The 18,984-nt window shown below is 43.4% G+C and overlaps 1 protein-coding gene across 1 annotated transcript in view; it reads right to left on the bottom strand.

Moving 5' to 3' along the window:
* The window catches only part of IL17RA (interleukin 17 receptor A), a 786,505-nt gene that overhangs the window by 350,372 nt on the left and 417,149 nt on the right, over window positions 1-18,984 (bottom strand). The window contains exon 7 of the mRNA XM_044087525.1: window positions 1,201-1,248. Within this exon, the coding sequence (XP_043943460.1) occupies window positions 1,201-1,248 (48 nt within the window). The remainder of the gene's footprint in view (window positions 1-1,200; window positions 1,249-18,984) is intronic.

Raw genomic sequence — 18,984 nt, 5'->3', positions numbered from 1 at the left:
AACTTGAATCTATAGCAACTGATGACTACTCAAGATTTACCTCAAACCTATACTGGTTCCATATGGTACCACAGCAGATGTCAAAAACGTCCACAAATGTGGAAAATATCTCTTCCGTAAGTTTTCTTTGGTCTGCTTTCAGAAGACGGGAGTACTACCAAGACACAGCTTGAAAGGCAGTGGCCTTAAGTGGTTGTTACACTTCAGGTTTTTCCCTCTCTGAAATCTGTGGCTAAGGCTTCTGAAATTCCTCTCTGGAAACTTGTGGTTAGATTTCAGAACCAGTTAGGCAATCTCAGGGGATGACCAACCTCTGTACCTTGGTCAGTACCACTAAATGTACCTGTTTCTACTTCAGTTCTGGTACCAATGTCAGCTGACATTTGCCTGTCACAAAAAAAAAAACATTTTTGTATGTCAAAGGGAACTGGAGAAATGGGTATATCACTCACTAAAGAAGACTGTGCTAAAATTGAAGTTTCAAAATCCATGAGTGACAAGATATTTTTTTCTTTATGAATTCTGCTTACCCTTTTCTGTATTACACGTTTTAATGTTATTTATTTGTTTGGTACTTTATTTGTTTGTTTGTTTCTCAAGCTGAACTTATCACTTATTGATTTTTCACCAAAGACCTGTCTTTTGTCAGGGAGAAATAAAGTCGCTGTCTTTTGTCTGCAGATTTTGTTTGCTTGAATTTTCTGTAGTATTTTCAAGCTCTAATGTCATGACAAGTCCAAAAACAGAAAAAAACATTTTGAATCACAATCTTTACAGCCAATTTGTCTACATAATCATATTTATTAACATATTTCAACTTCAGGAATCCTTATAAGTAAAATAATGAGGCTTTTGATGAGCAAAAACAAAAGCCACTGAAAATATAATTTGTTGCACATTCAATAATTACTTCAAGTGAGCAGTAGATGTGTAACACCTGAATTGGTATAAAGAAGTGAAGCATTACTGTGGTGTATAAAAGAAAACTAAGTGCATACCTACATCAGTGCACTCCAGTGTGATCTTGCATTGGTCTACTTACGCAAGGGAAAAAAAAGCAAACTATTTGCAGTATCGGGCTGCAGGGGATAAGAAGGTAAATTAGATACCAACATGTTATGATCCATTGTCACTGTAACTATTTATCAGTAGTATCAGTTATCAGCAACTATATTAAAAAGCACATAATGAAAGAATTACCTTGAACAATGCAAATTTCATACTCTTTCATCTCCGCACTACTGCAATCTACAAGAAAAAATATAAATAAATATATCACAAGGTTGATAATATTTAAAACATATTTACAACCGAAACAAAACGTACTACAAAAAACAGGCATGTCACCTAGCCTTTAAAGGTACAGGAAGTGCATTTCTGTTTTCTGTCACAAAATCACATACTATCCATCAAAACTTTTTATATACTTATAAGATTTGTAACTGAGTTCTCTTGTAAAATACCGTGACAGTGTCAAAACCAAATGCAGTATGTATCTTAGAGAACTAGGATACAGCAATGAGTTCATAATAGGTTCATAGGTTGGTACTAGGCTATCGGCCCTAAGGCCTATGCAAGCCTAGCCATAACAATTCCCTGGATATTTCTTCCCACAATATTTACTTCTCTGGGCCCCTGTCTACCAGGGCGACTGACATGATCCCCGGGGAGAATTTCCTATCTCCCATCCAATCATCAAGGTTCCTTTTGAAGCGGGCCAATGAGGCGCTCTGCTTGACATGTATGGGCAGTCTATTATAATAATAAAAAAGTATAAAAAGTGACAAATATGCGTAGTGGAAAGGTCGGCCTGCTGGTACAAAATCAAGCTATATTTCTACACTGGAAACTTGGATATAGGAATAAGCTCCTATCACCGATGAACTAGCCTAAGTGAGAAGAAAGACACAGTCAATTTGCTGTTCCCCTTCCCTGAACAGAAGTGCAGGAATGCCCGTGAGCAGCCTCTGTCAGACACAACAAAAGTACAGTTGTGTGCATTTACCATAAATGCAGATGTTCAGATGTATTCACTGCTGCAGTCATTACATTTGGGTTATCTGCCTGCAGGTAGCCCTCAGCCGGACTGAATATCAAAGTCATGGATCCCTGCATCCGATGCCGTCTCTTCTTCCATGAAGTCAGGTCGTCAGGGGTATAAAACATGCAGCCGATGCCATTACATTAGTTTTTCTTGCCCCAGATGTCAGGTGCCCCCATAATGGGAAGCAATTACATGTTAGGTTACACCTCCAACAAAAAGCAAATACACCAGAAAGCAGAAATGCACTAGACAAGAATAAAAATATAGCCAAGATAAGTCAGGGGGCTGGAGGGAGGGTAACCAGGAATGCAACAATGAATACACTCGAACATCTACATTTATGGTAAGTGTACACAACTGTACTATGTCCTTCATGTTTCACTGTTGCAGTCATTACATTTGGGTAGATTCCCAAAGCTAAGGAAGGGCGGAGGAAGTCAGAGAGCATTAGGACCAGGTATTAAGCCCTGCAAGCCTGCAGTGGCAAAACCAGCTCTGGATTTAAAAAAAATAGGCAAGTGGTAATGCTTGGTGAAGGTATGTACAGAGCTCCAGGTAGCAGCTTCTAGGATGTCCCTGGTAGGGACACCTCTGAGAAAGGCTGGAGAGGTAGATGCAGCCCTGGTGGAATGTGATCTTATCCCCTGCAGGTAGGTTTTCCATTGTGCTTATAGCAGAAATGAATGTGCTGGGCTATCCACTTAGAAATGGTTTGCTTTGAAATGGCCTTCCCCTCTGCCCCTGCAGCAAATCCAACTAGCAGCTGTTCTGATTTTCTGAGAGGCTTAGTCCTGTCCACATAAAATCTAAGTTGTCTGTGCACGTCCAAAGAGTGCAGTATTCGTTCCCCTTTGTTTTGTGGATTTGGGAAAAAAGTAGGCAAATGAATGGACTGACTGAGGGCCACACTAGACACCACCTTGGGCATGAAGGAAGGATTGGTCCTGAGGGACACCCTGTCTGCATGGAATATGATGAAGGGCTCCACTGCCATGAGGGCCTGTAATTCAGGCACTCTTCTTGCTGAAGTTATGGCTAGAAGGAAGGCTGATTTCCAAGACAGGAATTTCAACTCTGCAGTTGCAGCTGGCTCAAAAGGAGTTAGAGTGAGCTTTTCCAATACAAAGTTGAGGTCCCAGGCAGGAGTAGGGGCTCTCCTGGGTGGTCTTAAATTTTTGGCCCCTCTAAGGAATTGCTTTAGCAGGGGGTGTTGTGTGTTGGTTAGTGTGCTGAAATGGCAGAAGCATGAATTTTAATTGACGAAAAGGAAGGGCCCTTATGGAGCATCTCTGTTAAGTACTGAAGAATATGTGGTAAGCTGGGCACCATTGTGCCCATCCCCTGAGTCTGGCTCCAAGAACAGTATCTTTTCCACTTTTCAGCACAGGATTTTCTAGTACTAGGCCTCCTTGCCTCCAGAATGACATCTAGCACCTGCTTACTGAGGGATGCTATTGAAGAGCTCAAGTAATTAGCTAGGCTGCAAGGTTCAGGGTTTGGAGCCGAGGGTGTAGAATCTGGCCCTCCTGCTGGGACAGCAAGGACGGGGTCTGAGGCAGGTGCCATGATTCCAGCAGTGACATACTGAGCAGGAGGGGGTACCAGTGCTGGTGTGGCCAGTCTGGTGCAGTCAGTATTGTCGTTGGTTTGTCCTGTTTGATCTTTAGCAGAACTTTCGAGAGGAGAGGCAAGGGGGAAAGGCATAAACTGAGAGGATTTCCCAGGTGAAGGACAGGGCATCCACCTTCCAAGCTTGGCTATGAGGAGTCCTTGTGCAGAATTTGTCCAATTGGTAGTTCTGAGGGGAGGCAAACAGGTCTATCTCTGGATTCCCCCATTTGTTTCCCAAAAGGTTGAATATCCTTGGTTCCAGTTTCCACTCGTGTGTCCATGAGATTTCTGCTTAGGTCGTCTGCCAGTGAATTTAGCTTGCCTGGCAGGAATTGAGCTTTCAGGTGCACTTGGTAGCTTAAGGCTGTGTTCCACAGAGTCATGGCTAGTCTGCAGAGAGGGTAGGAATGGGTTCCCCCACTATTTTATGTACCACATAACCGTGGTGTTGTCTGTCTTTACCAATAATTGTCCTGGAAGAATGTGGTCCTTGAAGGCTGTCAGGGAATTCTGTACAGCTAACATTTCTTTTTAGAGAAGCATAACATCCTTGTGTCGGAACGGCCAAGGCTGGAGTCATTGGAAGTAGTGTAGTATTCACAATCACAAATGTCCAACAAATAAACGATCCATACAGCTCTCAGTAAAATCTTTAATTCACCACATTCGACATAGGTAAGCGCTTTCACCCAAAAAGGGCTTCCTCAGACCATACAACTTCAAAATGTAATAAGGCATTTTATAGAAGAAAAGGTGCCAAACCATTTCAATTAATCAATTAAAAACAATCTCATTATTAAAGCAATACATTCAAAGCATATCAAATATATGCTTACAAAATGTATGCTCACAAAATATAAATGCAAATTCATTCAACACATGTATATAAAAATAAATAAACATGGTTTAACATTTCTTTTTGATTGATATGCAGGTGCATCTGACTCAGGTTCCATTTGCCCAGAATGCACTGTCCTGCCAAGTGAGCCCCACATGCATAGTCTGATGCGTCTGTTAGGGTTTGGGCGGCAGGGAGAAGAGTGAATGGGAGCCCCTTGTTGTGGTGGAAGGCCTCTGCCCACCAAAGGAACTCTGTCTTTATACAAGGAATGATAGTAATCATTGATTCCAGGTCCTGAGAATGTTGACACCATAGGCATTTTACATACCATTGTAGTTTCCTCATATGTAGTCTTGCATATGGAATAAGTAGAATGCAAGAGGCCATGAACCCCAGGGCTTGCAGGATTTTCCTTGCTGATAGCTGGGTCGTTGTGGCCAGTAGTTTGAAGTAGACTGCCAAATAAACTTGTTTCTCTGGCGTTAGGTAAGCCACCTGGGAAGTTGTGTTCAAGCTTGCTCCCAGGAATACAATTTGTTGGCAGGGTACTAGATGAGACTTCTTTTCATTTATGGTGTTCCCAGTGAGGTTAGAAGTTTCTTTACAAATGCCAGATGAGTTAGAAGCATGTCCTGGCTTTCTGCTTGAATTAGACAATCATCCAGGTATGGGTATATTTGAATATTTCTTTACCTGCAAAATGCAATGACTGTAGCTAGGCACTTTGTGAATACCCTGGGTGCAGTAGATAAGCCAAAGGGAAGTGCAGAGAACTGATAGTGCGTGGAGCCTGCTCTGAAGCGTAGGTATTTCCTGCAAGATTCCCTTATTGGAATGTGCAGGTAAGCTTCCTTTAAGTCTAAGGTTGCCAACCAGGCATCTTTGCCTAGCATAGGAAGCAGCTGCTGAAGTGTTAGCATTTTGAATTTTGGGATTAACAAAAAGGTGTTTAGAGTAGCGAGGTCCAGGATAGGATGCCAGGAGCTGTCTTTTCTGGGTACCAGGAAAAGTCTTGAGTAAAAACCTTGTCCCCCTTCTTCTGCTGGGATAGGTTGATTAGCCCTGATACTTAGAAGAGAGAGAGAACTTGCTGTAAGGCCTCTGCCCACTGGTTTGGGGGTAGGTGTGGCCAACCGTTTGGGGTTGGTAAGGTGTGGAAGTGGAATCTGTATCCTTGGAAAACAATATTTAAAACCCATTTGTCCTGGGTAATGAGTTCCCAGTTTTTTGCATGCAGGGCGAGCTTTCGTCCTAAAGGAGCAGGTAGTTGAGCAGGACTTGGATGGCTTAAGGTTAAGTCATTGTGACATTTTTCCATACAGGGGCATCTTACTACTTCCAGCTTTGGAAGTGGGAGCCCCCCACTGCTTAGACCTGTGAGTACCTTGAGACTATAGCCTAGGTGGTCTGCCTCTCCTGGGTTTGGACTTAGAAGTCTTGGAAGAGACAAGAAAGGACCAATTCTTAAAAGGCCAATGACTACTAAATCTGGAAGGCTGTACTTGCAGAAATCTTTTGCAGTATGCATAGATTTAGCTTTTTCCTCCATCTTTTTAAGAACTACTTCTGCTTTGTTGCCAAACAGGCGGTTTTGGTTTAAGGGAGCATCCAGTAATTTAGCTTTAACATGATCTGGTAAATTTTGCTCCTTAAGCCAAGCATGCCTTCTAAGAACAGACCCAGTGACAGCAGCCCTGCAAGATGCTTCTAAAGAGTCAAAACCACACTGCAAAGTATGTTTACCAACTTATTCAGCAGAATGCATTAAATCCTGTAATTCTTTATGTTCAGTACCGTCAGGAATCATCATTTTCTGTTTAAGTAGTCCCATAATATGTTGCTGATACTTTAACATATGAAACTGGAAGTTTAAGGCCCTAATGGCTAAAGTAGCAGAAGTGTACACCTTCTTACCCCATCTGTCCAAGGCCCTGGAATCCCTATCAGAGGGGTAGGGGTTTTGGCTGTAGTAGCCTTAATGCCTTTAGGTCCTTGAAAAATGGTCTCAGGGTCCACAGTAGGATTCTTGAAGAGGAACTTGTGAGAGTAAGGTACTCTATAATACCTATCAAGTTTCCTGGGAGCTGGTGGTAAAGTGTCTGGGACCAGGCTAGATTCCAAGAAAGCATCATCTACAATGTCCAGGACAGGAGGTATAGCTAAAGGCCTGTGTTGGGGGAGGATTAAGAATTCCCTAAGCCTCTTGGAGTCAGAGTAATCCTGGCTTTCCCATCGGAAATGCTCCCTAAGAGTGTGCAAGGTTTCACCAAAAGAAAAATCTTCTGGGGGGCAGAGGGAATGGAATCCTCTGCATCAGAATCCTCATAGGTAGATAAGGGCAAATCCTGATAATCAGAAGAAACAGAAATTTCAGAATCCTGATCAGAATAATCAGAAGGAAAATTAGTTCTAGGTCTCTTAGAGGGTGAAGGCTGGCTTCCCCTAATTAAAGTAATAAGGTCTTCAGCCATTCTAATCATTTGTTTCTTAGGCATATGGACCTGCCCATGTGGTTTGGACGTTGGTTTTCTAGGGGTTGGTCGAGTTTTAGGCCTTGAAGAAGAAGATGGCATAGGTTTGAAATGCAAGTCAGAAGGCCTGAATACTCCCTCAGAAGCTGGTGCCTGCACAGCGGCTCCGGACCCATCCAAGGTAGAGACATCCGCAGGTTCCATACTCGAAGAAGCATCTTGCGACATCTCCGAATGGGTCTCAGTAGAGGCCTGCGAATCTGAAGTAGTGGGTATCAGGGGCTGCGAAAGTGCCTCAATGAGTACCGGCGAACTGGCGACTAGCTTAACGGAAGCGTCGTCGGCAGCTTTGGACCTATGCCTATGTCTCTGTCTTTATCTTTAGTTTTTTTGGATGTCGGTAGTTGGATGGCTTATCGAAGCCATTTCTGGATAGTAAAATCGAGTACCAAAATAATTTGCTGCAAAAATAATCCGATGACTAATAGTTCGAGGGTTGAATAAGGCACAAAACCGACAGTGAGGGACGTCGTGGTCTGGGCCTAAGCAAGGAATGCAGTACAAATGAAAATCTTTATGAGGTATTTCCTTTCCACAGGTAATACAATTGTTAACTTTTACTGACATCGGTTTAGAGCAAGAAGAAGGATCCCCAATGGGGTACTTAGCTTTTTTGAAGACTAAGGTTCTGAAACTCGAAAATGAAAATTTCAGGAGTTGGCCGACCGGCACTTGTGAACTGCTTCTGCTTTGGGCACCGCGTGGCAAGAAAGACTGATGTAATGGTGTCGGGCTGCATGTTTTACACCCCTGACGTCATGGAAGAAGAGACAGCATCCGATACAGGGATTCAAGACTTTGATATTCAGGCTGGCTGAGGGCTACCTGCAGGCAGATAACCCAAATGTAATGACTGCAACAGTGAAACATGAAGAACATCACATTATTCAGCTAAAGCATGCAGGCTGCCGGAGTATGGGCACCATCTAAACCCCAAGAAACAGTACAGCAGGGAGTCGATTACCCGAACTAATGGAGACCTAGGGTAGTTTGGATAATCAAATTGTTCTGATAATCAAACATATAATTGAACCGGATAAAAAACATCTAAAATCTTGTTTTTTTCTGCCCGCAGGAATACACTTTTCAACCATTCAGTGATTTCAATGGACAATAAAGAATATTTTTCACAAAAAAGTTGGCTACAAGCTCAAAAAACATGCTCTAGCAAATACGTATAATGTTTACATATAAATATTGGAAGGCTGGTTCTGATAACTGACATTTCTGATGGTCGACACTGGGATAATCGACTGTCTACTATACTACTAAATAATCTAAAAAAGAGACAAACACCAAAAACATTAAGCATGTGGTGGTATAACAGGAATGACTTGGAAGACTTATCTATCTTGCATTATAGTAAAGCAAGACATAAAGTACAGGTTGTGAAATTCACTGGTGGTATTTGGAGATTTGTCCCAGAGAAGGCATGGTGGAATAACGTAATAAATAAAAATAGCTTAAGGTCAAGATGCAAGCCTTTGTCTTTGCAGAAATACTAATGAACAGAGGTTTAAATACTACTGTGGACTAAGCAGGACTAATGACAGAAGTGAGACAATGTCCAAGAAGAAAAAGTTCATCTAGAGTAAACATGAAAGTGCTTTTCGCTTAAGGTGCTTTAGCCAAAGATTGCTAAATTTTGCAGTGGAAAACAATGACAAGGTATACAAGTACTCTAGGTAGAAATAATTGGAGTTAAAGAGGTTCTATGAGTGGAAGGAATGTAATGCAAAGTAAGGATGATAAAATGTAAGTGCCCCTTATCCTGACACTGAAGGCTGTAGGATGAAGAAACTAAAGAAATAAAGGCAATTTATGGAAGATGGCAGGACAACAGTCTTTATATAGCATGTTATGAATAACTGTAACAAAATCACAGAAGAGAAAGTGGTTTCAGTCTTCCACTGAAATTGTTTACTGGAGCTTATTTCAAAGTCAAGTAAGAAGAGCAGTACATTCACTACAAAAACGTGCAGAGGAAAAACACTGATCCTGGGATATATATGCTTTAAGGGAATTATAAAAATTAGCAGTAGCACAATCAGAATCATCAGATGACGACTGACCTCCACTTCCTCCTGCCCCACCTCCACCTTACGATCACTTGACTTCAAGTGAAGGTGACAGTGCTCCCTCTCCAAGAGGGTGGGAGGAGGTATACTTTGCCAAATCATTTACTACTTTCCCAGATACACACAAGATACTTCTAGTACTCCTGCTCATCCCCATGGGTCAACTTATAATTCAAGACTAAGACAACAGTGACAAAACAGAACACCTTCAGACCAAATGTCAGCAAGAATAGTTAAAGGAAAACAGTTATACCAAAAATATAAACACAGAGCTTAATACAAAGCATGGAGGAAAATTAAAACAATTTGCTAGCAAAAGTACTCCATCAAAAACTAAAACTCTGAAAAAGATCAAAGAAATTGTGACTCAGATTTCAATTGCTAGTGATGGAGATGAATATTGGTGGACCACCCCTTCTAAACAAGATGCTGAAGAAGAAACAGACTTTCTTCTACTTCTGATACTGGGACATCACATGCACAAATATACCCATTAAGAGAGATACCTAATCCTGCAGCTGCCTGAGATAGTGAAGCTGAACCAACTATCAGAGAGGTGCATCCAGGGACTGCATCAGATTTTCAAACTACTGCAGATTCTTTCCCTCCAATTCAGGCACACTCAATATGCCAAAATACTAGAAGGACATGTACAGTTACAAAATCCAACCACTGAAAACCTGAGTGCAAATCTGAAAGTCTTAACACCCCCTGATATTTTTAGAAAGATATGGGAAAAATGTCAAACAGGCAACAGTACTGCAAAACACACAGATGATGGGTTCCCTTACTGCTATGAATAACTTATTAAAAGCTATTACTACAACATGCCCCCAACACCTAACTGGGCAAGAATCAAAGCTATTGTGCAGAGAGAAAATGAATTTATTGATATGACAGATGGGTTTGAAGCTTCTTCTGGGCATTCAAAACTCATGGAAAGGGTGGCAGCCAGTGGGTTGTCAGCTGCTTTTGTAAAAGGATTATTACCACCAATCTAGGAACAAATCAAAAAGGTTTGTTTAAGCTGGCCAGTTTAACTATCCATGCAATTGTTCATCAAGCTCAATACATACCAGATAATATACTCTGAGAATTAAAAAAGCAAAAGAAAAAAAATTAGTAGACATTTAGCTCTAACAGTTTGAGACTGACTTATGAGGATGGAGCCAGGTAAAGAAGGAATCGTGGAGGAAAAGGTATACTTAAATTCTTCCAACCACAAGCCCCAGGACAATAGCAACAACATTATTACCCTTCTATGCCACCACAAAGTGAACAACGTTTCACTAATTGTTGCTGTCAGTCAGAACATTGACAAAATGAATGCCTAATATCTGTACAATAAACAAATATGCCAAATGTCCAGATGGAACAGCAAGTGGAAGGACCCCCCCCCCCCCCATGTGAAATACTGCTTAGCAGCCACCGGCGTGACAGCAGTCTTATTAGGATAGCCATGAATACGAACCACAGCTACTTCTTTTGATACCAGTTGACCAAGTAGGTCTTTTGACAAGTATGTCTTTTGACAATGTTACAGTGCATAATTCATCTCTTCCTTTTCTTGTCGAAACAGGAACAACCAGATCTAAGATTACTTCAGCAAATGCTGAAAATCTCCCACTTTCCCCAAATCAGTCTGTGGAGCACAAGTGTCCAGTGTTCCATTAGATTATCCATATTAAAATCGTTCCTTTAACAGAATATGCTTTTATTATAGGAAATGCTTTCCCTTTAAATTTTTAGGTAGAGATTTGTTATGTAAAATGAGATGTACTGCTTGCTACATACCAAATGGTGTTTTTCTAGATATCCCAAATGAACCTTTAGGATTGTATTATTTATATACAAGAGGACACCCTTTTTGCTGTTTTAACATTAAATCTGATCCCAGACACTGCGGATTTGGAAGGATTAGAACGAGTACCTCCACAGCTTTGGACTACATATGAAAATGAGGTAGGACTCATAAACAACATGGAGCCTGTGCAAATAATTTGAAACCCTGTAAATGCCTGCCTATGGTAGTCCAATATCCTCTGTTGGCTGAAGCGGAGAAAGGAATCGAACCTCGCCATTCTACTCAACTACAACAAGGCATAATAATCCCAACTCGAAGCTCATGCAAAACAACCATCTTACCAGTCAAGAAGCCAGGAAAAAAACAGTTATAGATTTGAACAAGATTTATGAGCAATGTGGCAGAAATATCAACTTTCCCTGTAGTCCCTAACCCTGCTATGATACTTTGATACTAAGGTTCATTCTGCCAACTTTCACCACCTTCTCAGTGACAGATATTTCTTCAGCTTTCTTTTCTATTACTATACACCAAGAAAGCTGGTATCTGTTTACATTAACATAGAGGACAATAATACACTTGGGCTAGATTACTACAAGGTTATTTCATTTCACATATTCTTTTCTCTAGGGAGATGAAAAGACAGCTATACAAATCTGAATTTCCATGCAGTTTTACATTACTTTAGTACGTAGGTGATTTACTCTTCTTAGCTTCCAAATCTTTTCTTGACTGTAAGAATCTTTTCTCGACTGTAAGAAGGATATTATCTTTCTTTTAACTAAGCTAGCAGAATTAGGATTTAAGGTTAATAAGGACCAAATTACAGTTGTGGAAACCTCAAGTAAAATACTTGTAACATCATGTCCTACTTACAATAAAACAGATAAGGGCTTTTGTGGGACTAACAGGCTACTGCTGACAATGGATTTCTAATTTTGCAGAAGTAGTAAAACTTTTACTAGATCTATTAAAGAAAGATACTCCTGAACCTTTACCCTGGCAAGAGCACCACGAACAAGCTTTTGTTCAACTAAAAACCCAAATTTCAAATCCTCCTGCACTTGGGTTGCCAGAGAATTCTAAAATTTTTTTTCCTGTTTTGTTGTGAAAGAAATAAGGCAGCATTAGGTTTATTAACACAACGTAGAAATGATGGTTTTAGACCTATTGCTTACTTCAACACAAATCTTGATCCTGTAGGAGCAGCCCTCCCCTAACTGCCTTAGGGCACTGGCCAAGATAAATTGTTAGTAGTAATGGCAGCTGCCTTAAGTCTCTAGTGCGAGACCTACTCAGCAGTTCTACATTCTGATACAGCACTGTTGCTAAAAACTACCTGTAGTGAGATCATCTAAATATGAATTGCCTTTACTTAATAACCTTTATTTACAGATTGATTGATGCGCACCACTTAACCCTTCTTCTTTAATCCCTACAACCAATGGAGAAAGTACAGTTGTGTAAGTAAAACTTACCGTAATGGTAGACGTTCAAATAATCACTGTTACAGTAGTCTTAGCCATTTGGGTTATATCCTGGCAAGGATAAAACAGGCAGCCAGCTTCCAAAGATTCAGGGCACTTTCCGTGTGTCCAAACTGTCAAGTAGCTTGAGCTAAGCTGACTAAAAGAGGCGCAAAGCTGTTCAGAGCTTTCCTGCCAGCAGAGAGGGGGAGGGAGGCGGAGTCCTGAAAGGACAATGCTAGTAACAACAAAAAATAAGTGAAAAAACAAGAAGCAAAAATCCACACCAAACAGGAACCCCAGTAACACCAACGAATAAGTATCCAGAAACACTGACTGAGGTATGGCTCCAGTTCAAGGAAAAAGGTAAAAAAGCAATGAAAAATTCTTCAGTAGCAGTACTGGTTTATTACAAAGAGACACATGCGCTTTCACCAATGCTTCATCAGGTGTACTCAATCAGAAAATAACCACACCTTATATAGTAAAATCTGCTGACATCACTTAGCATGCAGTATAGTATTTAAAAAGACACACATATAAAAAATAGAAGTTATGTTCTTACCATAACGTTCCATGTTAGTTGTCTTCTTCTCGCCTTCTTTCTTGCTGGATGGGTTCGGAGCTGACCTCGGCTCCGACTCGGCCACTCTAAAAGCTCGAGAGTTGGTTCCACCGGCTCGAGGCTCCCCTTATATCCCACAATGCTAGGCGGTATTACCTCAGATCTCGTTTGTAAGCTAGGCCCAGCCAATAATAAATCCAGAACTACTGGAAATGGGAAAACCCACCTCTATAAAAAGAAAGGAAGAAGGTGACCTGAAACCTGATGAAAGAATATATGCATAGTATAGCATATACATATATACAATAGAGGTGGTAGAAAGAGAGGTCACAATCAAACTCCTCTAGGTCTGTCCAGGCTAGGGGGAAGGAGGGTGGGACGCAAGAAAGAAGGCGAGAAGACAACTAACATGGAACGTTATGGTAAGAACATAACTTCTATATGTTAAGTTGTCTATCTCGCCTTCATTCTTGCTGGATGGGACAGCGTCCCTAGCACCTTGTCCCGGGTGGCCTATCGGAACAGACTCTTGAGTACAGTGGAACCAAAATTAGCTCTATGTCTAGAAGCTAAATCCAATTTATAATGAGAAATGAAAGTGTGAGGAGTAGCCCATGTAGCTGCTGCACAAATGGTATCAATAGGCAGCCTGTCTTGGAAAGCTATAGAAGTAGCCAAAGCTCTAGTCGAATGGGCCTAAGGTTTGTTAGGCAACTTTTGGTGTCTAATTTCATACACAAAGGAAATCAGGGATGTAAGCCATCTGGAGAGTGATACCTTCGAAACTGAAAGGCCCTTTCTGCCTTCTGCATAAGAGACAAACAACTGGTCAGTTTTCCTGATCTGTTTGGTCCTATCCAAATAATACCTTAATTGACGATGAACGTCTAGCCAATGCAATTTTTGTTCAGACCTGTTAGAAAAGTTAGGAAAAAACACAGGGAGGTCAATGTTTTGATTTAGATTTGCCGCAGAGGCTACTTTAGGTAAAAAGGATGGATTGGTTCGCAAGGATACCCTATCCTTATGAAACAACAGATACGGAGGTCGACTGCTGAGTGCATGAAGCTCTGAAACCCTTCTAGCTGAAGTAATGGCTATCAGAAAGAGAGTCTTCCAGGATAGCAATTTCATTGAACAGGAAGCTGCAGGTTCAAAAGGGGGAAGAATCAAGGATGTGAGAACTAAATTAAGGTCCCAAGAAGGAGGAGGATTTCTTATAGGAGGCTTAAGAAGAAAAACTCCCTTTAAGAAAGCTTTGCAAAGCTTGTGAGACATGATGGCAGAATCTGAGATGCCTACATGAAAGTTAGATATAGCTGCCAATTGAACTTTAAGAGTAGAAGGAGATGAACCTGCATGGAAAAGTTCAGCCAGAAATTCAAGGATTATTTGGATGGGAGCAGTGAAAGGATCTATGTCCCTTCCTTGAGCCCAATAGGCAAAACGTTTCCACTTACTAAGATAAATCTTCCGAGTGGAAGATTTATGGGAAGCTATCAAAATATCTCGAACAGAGCGAGATATTTGAGGAAACCTGGCTAAGGTTGGAATTGGAGGAACCAAGCAGTGAGGTTCAGAGAGGGGAGGGAGCGATGTAACTGACCCGACTGATGGATCAAAAGATCTGGAACTAGGTCCAGATGCCAGGGTTGCTCCAACAGAAATTGATGTAGAAAGGGGAACCAAACCTGTCGAGGCCAGTAAGGAGCAATGAGGATCAATGAGGCCTTCTGAGCGATAGCTTTCTGTATCACTTGAGAGATTAGTGGGAAGGGAGGGAATGCATACAGAAGTCCCCGGGGCCAAACTTGGACTAGGCGTCTCTGCTGGGCTGGCCTGGTAAGGGAAGAGGGTGAAATAATCTTTGCACTTGCTGTTTTGGGGAGTAGCAAAAAGGTCGCAGCAAGGCTGACCCCACTTGAGAAAAATTTTCTCCAAGATAGAATCTTTCAGAGACCACTCGTGAGGCATGAGAATAGCTCTGCTCAACTTGTCCGCGATAAGATTGGACTTCCCGGGGATGTGCGTTGCTATCAGAAACCGCTGAGAAGAAATCGCCCATTGCCACAGTCTGAGTGCTTCTCGACAAAGGGGGTAGGACCTGGTTCCGCCTTGTTTGTTGATATACCACACTACAGACATGTTGTCCGTCTGAATTGCTATCGTTCCCAAAGGGAGAGAGTCTTGAAGGGCTTGCAACGCTAAAAGCACTGCTCTCATCTCTAGAACATTTATATGCAAGTGGCGTTCGTCTGGTTGTCATATGCCCTGGACCGTTCTGCCCTGATAATGCCCCCCCCCCACCCGATCAGGGAGGCGTTCGTTGTCAGAGTAGCAACCAGAGGGGGAGGGACAAAGGGTCTTCCTAGGAAGAGCTGGGGGGAAGAAATCCACCAAAGAAGATGATTCTTGCATGCTTGCATAATCACAATGGTGTGGGACATCGGAAGTTGTTGGTACGACCATTGTGCGAAGAGCATCCATTGAAGGATTCTCATGTGAAATCTGGCTAATAGAAGTAGAGGGATAGCAGCCGCCATAATCCCCAGTACTTTTAGAACTAATCTGACTTTGACTCTGTTGCTGTGGAAGAGAAGGGAGACCAGTTTGTGTATGTCTGCTATCCTTTGATCTGTGAGTCTCGCAGACATGTTGACTGTGTCTAAATTTGCGCCTATGAAGGTAATAGCACGACAAGGCGACAAAACAGAATTTTCGCAATTTATTGAGATACCTAACTTTTGAAAAATGCGAAAGGTGTAGTCTCTGGCAAGTAGAAGAAGATGCTTGGTAGGAGCTGTGAGGAGCCAGTCGTCTAAGTATGGAAACACCTGGAATCCTTGACGTCTCAGGTGAGAGGCCACCACTGCCATGCATTTGGTAAACACCCGGGGGGCTGTGGTGAGTCCAAAGGGCAGGGCTCTGAATTGGAAGTGACTGGTTCCCAGCCTGAAGCGGAGGAATCTCCTGGAGCGTCTGTTCATTTTTATATGATAGTACGCATCCTGGAGGTCTATAGAGCACATCCAGTTTTCCTTTCCCAATAGGGGTAGGATGGATTGTAGCGTGACCATCCGAAATCTTGTTTTCTTGACCGACTTGTTCAAGATACTGAGATCCAAAATGGGTCTCCAGTTCCCTGTTTTCTTTGGAACCAAAAAGAACTTGGAGTAGATTCCGGATCCTTGCTGGTCTGCTGGCACTGGCTGAATGGCTCTTTTTGCAAGCAACTTTGATATTTCCAACGCTGCTTGATCCCTTTGAGTGGGTGGAACATCTGGAAGGGATTTTTTTGATTGATTTGGAATGTGAAAGAACGGAATGGAATAGCCTTCGGAAATGATGGACTGTACCCACTTGTCTTGAGTTAGGGATCGCCAGGCTTCTGGGTACAGTGATAATCTTCCCCCGACTAACTCCGAAGGTGGACAGTCGGGCAACAACTCAGGGATGCTGGAAGGGCTTATCGGAAAAGGTTTCTCGATTGCCCTGGTTCTGCGGACCCCCCCCTGCCTCTAGGGCGACGTCTACCATTATTGTTCCCCCTCTGCCTCTGGAGGGAAACCGACTCTGTCGTCAGGCAAAGTCCCTTGAGATTGTTTGCGGAACCACATTTTTCCACTTTTCTGGCCTTTGGGGTAAGGCCTAGAAGGAGTAGAAAAACGGACTCCGACGGCAGAAAGAGTTTTGCCATCCGTCTCGCACCTCGTCAAGGTTTCTTTCACTTGAGGACCAAAGAGGGATGATCCATCAAACGGGAATTAGTGAAAGACGTTTTAAAGGGGTCCATAAATTGCATAGCCGCATCCAGGCATGCCGCGTAAGGCCACACCTGTCCCTGCGGCTCTGCTCGCTCCATCAGCCGCATATGAAAGGAGGCATGGAGGAGTTAGCTATAGAATTTAGGGTAGCCAGCTGAGCGTTCATCTTGTCCTGAAAACCGCAGCTGTAGGATCCTTTAACATCTCACTCGCTTCCTTGATCAAGTCTCTTTGAAGGCGAGTGAAATGACAGAGGTAGTTCAGCGACGCATAGCAAAGGTCGCTGGCGAAAACATCCGCTTCCGTACCTGTCCATAGACCTAGATTCCTTGTTAGGAGGATGGACAGGCACCGAACGATCAGCTAGCTCCTTCTTAGTGGCGGCAGCTACCACCATAGCATCCACAGAAACTCCCTTAGTCAGAAATTGCTTATCTGCTGGTGCTGTGATAAACTTTGAAGGTCTCCTGGGGGTGGGGTCCACAGAGTCAGGAGCCGTCCAAGCCTTTTAGCTACCACCTGCATGAGGGGGTCAAAGGGGGGGGGACACCCAGGAGGTGGAAGGGCGAGAGCCAAACGCCTCAAGATACACAGATTCATCCTCCAAAGGGTTAAGGGCTGGCCAATTTCCCCTCTGTTTCAGGATCTCTAGAATGTCTGCAAAGGAGACATCTTCAGAAGGGGAACGGGGGGAACCCTCGGAATCCTCTAAATCCGTGTCAGAGGTGACAGACTCAGGTGAGTCTATGTGCTTCCTCTTGCACTTTCTCTTCCTAGGGGGCTCCCCTGCCAATTCAGGAGAGGCCTCGGAAGAGGATGAGATCCCCACAAGGGATTCTTGAGGAGCTGGCTCTCTGCGGTCTGGGATGAGGGAGTGAGCAGACGTAACCTGAGGCACCGAAGAGGGAGGGACGGACGGAGCCGACTGTGGTGTTGAACCGGGTTCCAACACACTCCGCATGACCTCGAAGGCACCTCTGTCAGGCAGAGCCAAAGGTCCCCGCTCCGAAAAGCTGAAAACCTCCCTCGGCACCAACAGCGATGGCTCCGAGGCCGATGTCGGAGCCGAACTCACCAGCGCCGAAGCGCCGAGAGGGAGAGCGGGGTCGGACAAGGGTCCGATGCCACTCACCCCCTCGGAGCCGACGAGGGAAGTCCGGCGCCGAGATTCTTCTAAGGAAGAAATCGGAGCCGACGACGGGGCCGAAGACAAATGTATCAGCTCCGACGCTACCACAGTCTCGGTTCCGAAACGCCCCGGCTCCGAGCTCAAAGGAGTCGGAGGAGGAACATTTTGAGAGATAGGGTTAAGCATCGACTGATGAGTCGGGCTCTGAAGCATCTGAGCCAGTGCCTCGGACTTAAGAAGTCGACTCACTACCCTCTGAAGGTCATGGTCGGACAGCCTCGATGACCTAGAGGAGTGAGATCTATGGCTCCGTTCAGACAACAAGGGAGATGCTGGAGCCAAATGAACGGAGCCAAGGGACGGTGACCTGGACCTCTTCCTAGATGTCGGTTCCGATGGTCTGATCGGAGCCGACTCAGATATTTCCAATACCTCGGCTCCAGCCGGAGCCGAGGGAACCACTGAAATAGAAGTTCGAGTCTCATCGGCTCCAGCCAGAGCCGATGTTGTAGAAGACTTCGATGCCTTAGGTGTCGACTCAGTAGCTGGAGTCGAAGACCTAGAAGCCTTAGAAGGTTTGCCCGAAGAAACAGTCGGGGGACCCTCAGGCTTTAGCAAGCCCCGTAAAATGAGCTTGTTCTTTCTTTCCTGCAGGACTCTAGGGCTGAAGCCATGGCATACAGCACTATACACTAAATAACCGTAACTTAAACTAAATAAAATTATTTTAGTTTAATAAAAGTTCCTACAGAAATCACATACACTCCAAGGGGATGGGAGGGCCCGAAGGCCTAAGGGAAGAACATATAAGTTCTTCTGGTAAAAAAAGATGAAGAACAAGGAGGAAGGGATAAAAATCCTTTAAGATAAGGGGATACTGTTTGGAAAAACTAATTTAAAGGGTTTTAATAAACTTTTTAAAACTATTTCCTACACTAACCTGAAGCCGGTGAAGCAACACGTCTCGATAGCTGTAGCGGCAAACGAGATCTGAGGTAATACCGCCTAGCATTGTGGGATATAAGGGGAGCCTCGAGCCGGTGGAACCAACTCTCGAGCTTTTAGAGTGGCAGAGTCGGAGCCGAGGTCGGCTCCGAACCCATCCAGCAAGAATGAAGGCGAGATAGACAACTTAACATCACTTGTTAAAA

The sequence above is a fragment of the Protopterus annectens genome, chromosome 11.part0 (genome assembly GCF_019279795.1).
Source record: "Protopterus annectens isolate FY-2018-M chromosome 11.part0, PAN1.0, whole genome shotgun sequence".
NCBI lineage: Eukaryota > Metazoa > Chordata > Ceratodontiformes > Protopteridae > Protopterus > Protopterus annectens.
The sequence above is the reverse complement of the archived record's forward strand: the minus strand, read 5'-3'. Positions and strand labels throughout refer to the sequence as shown.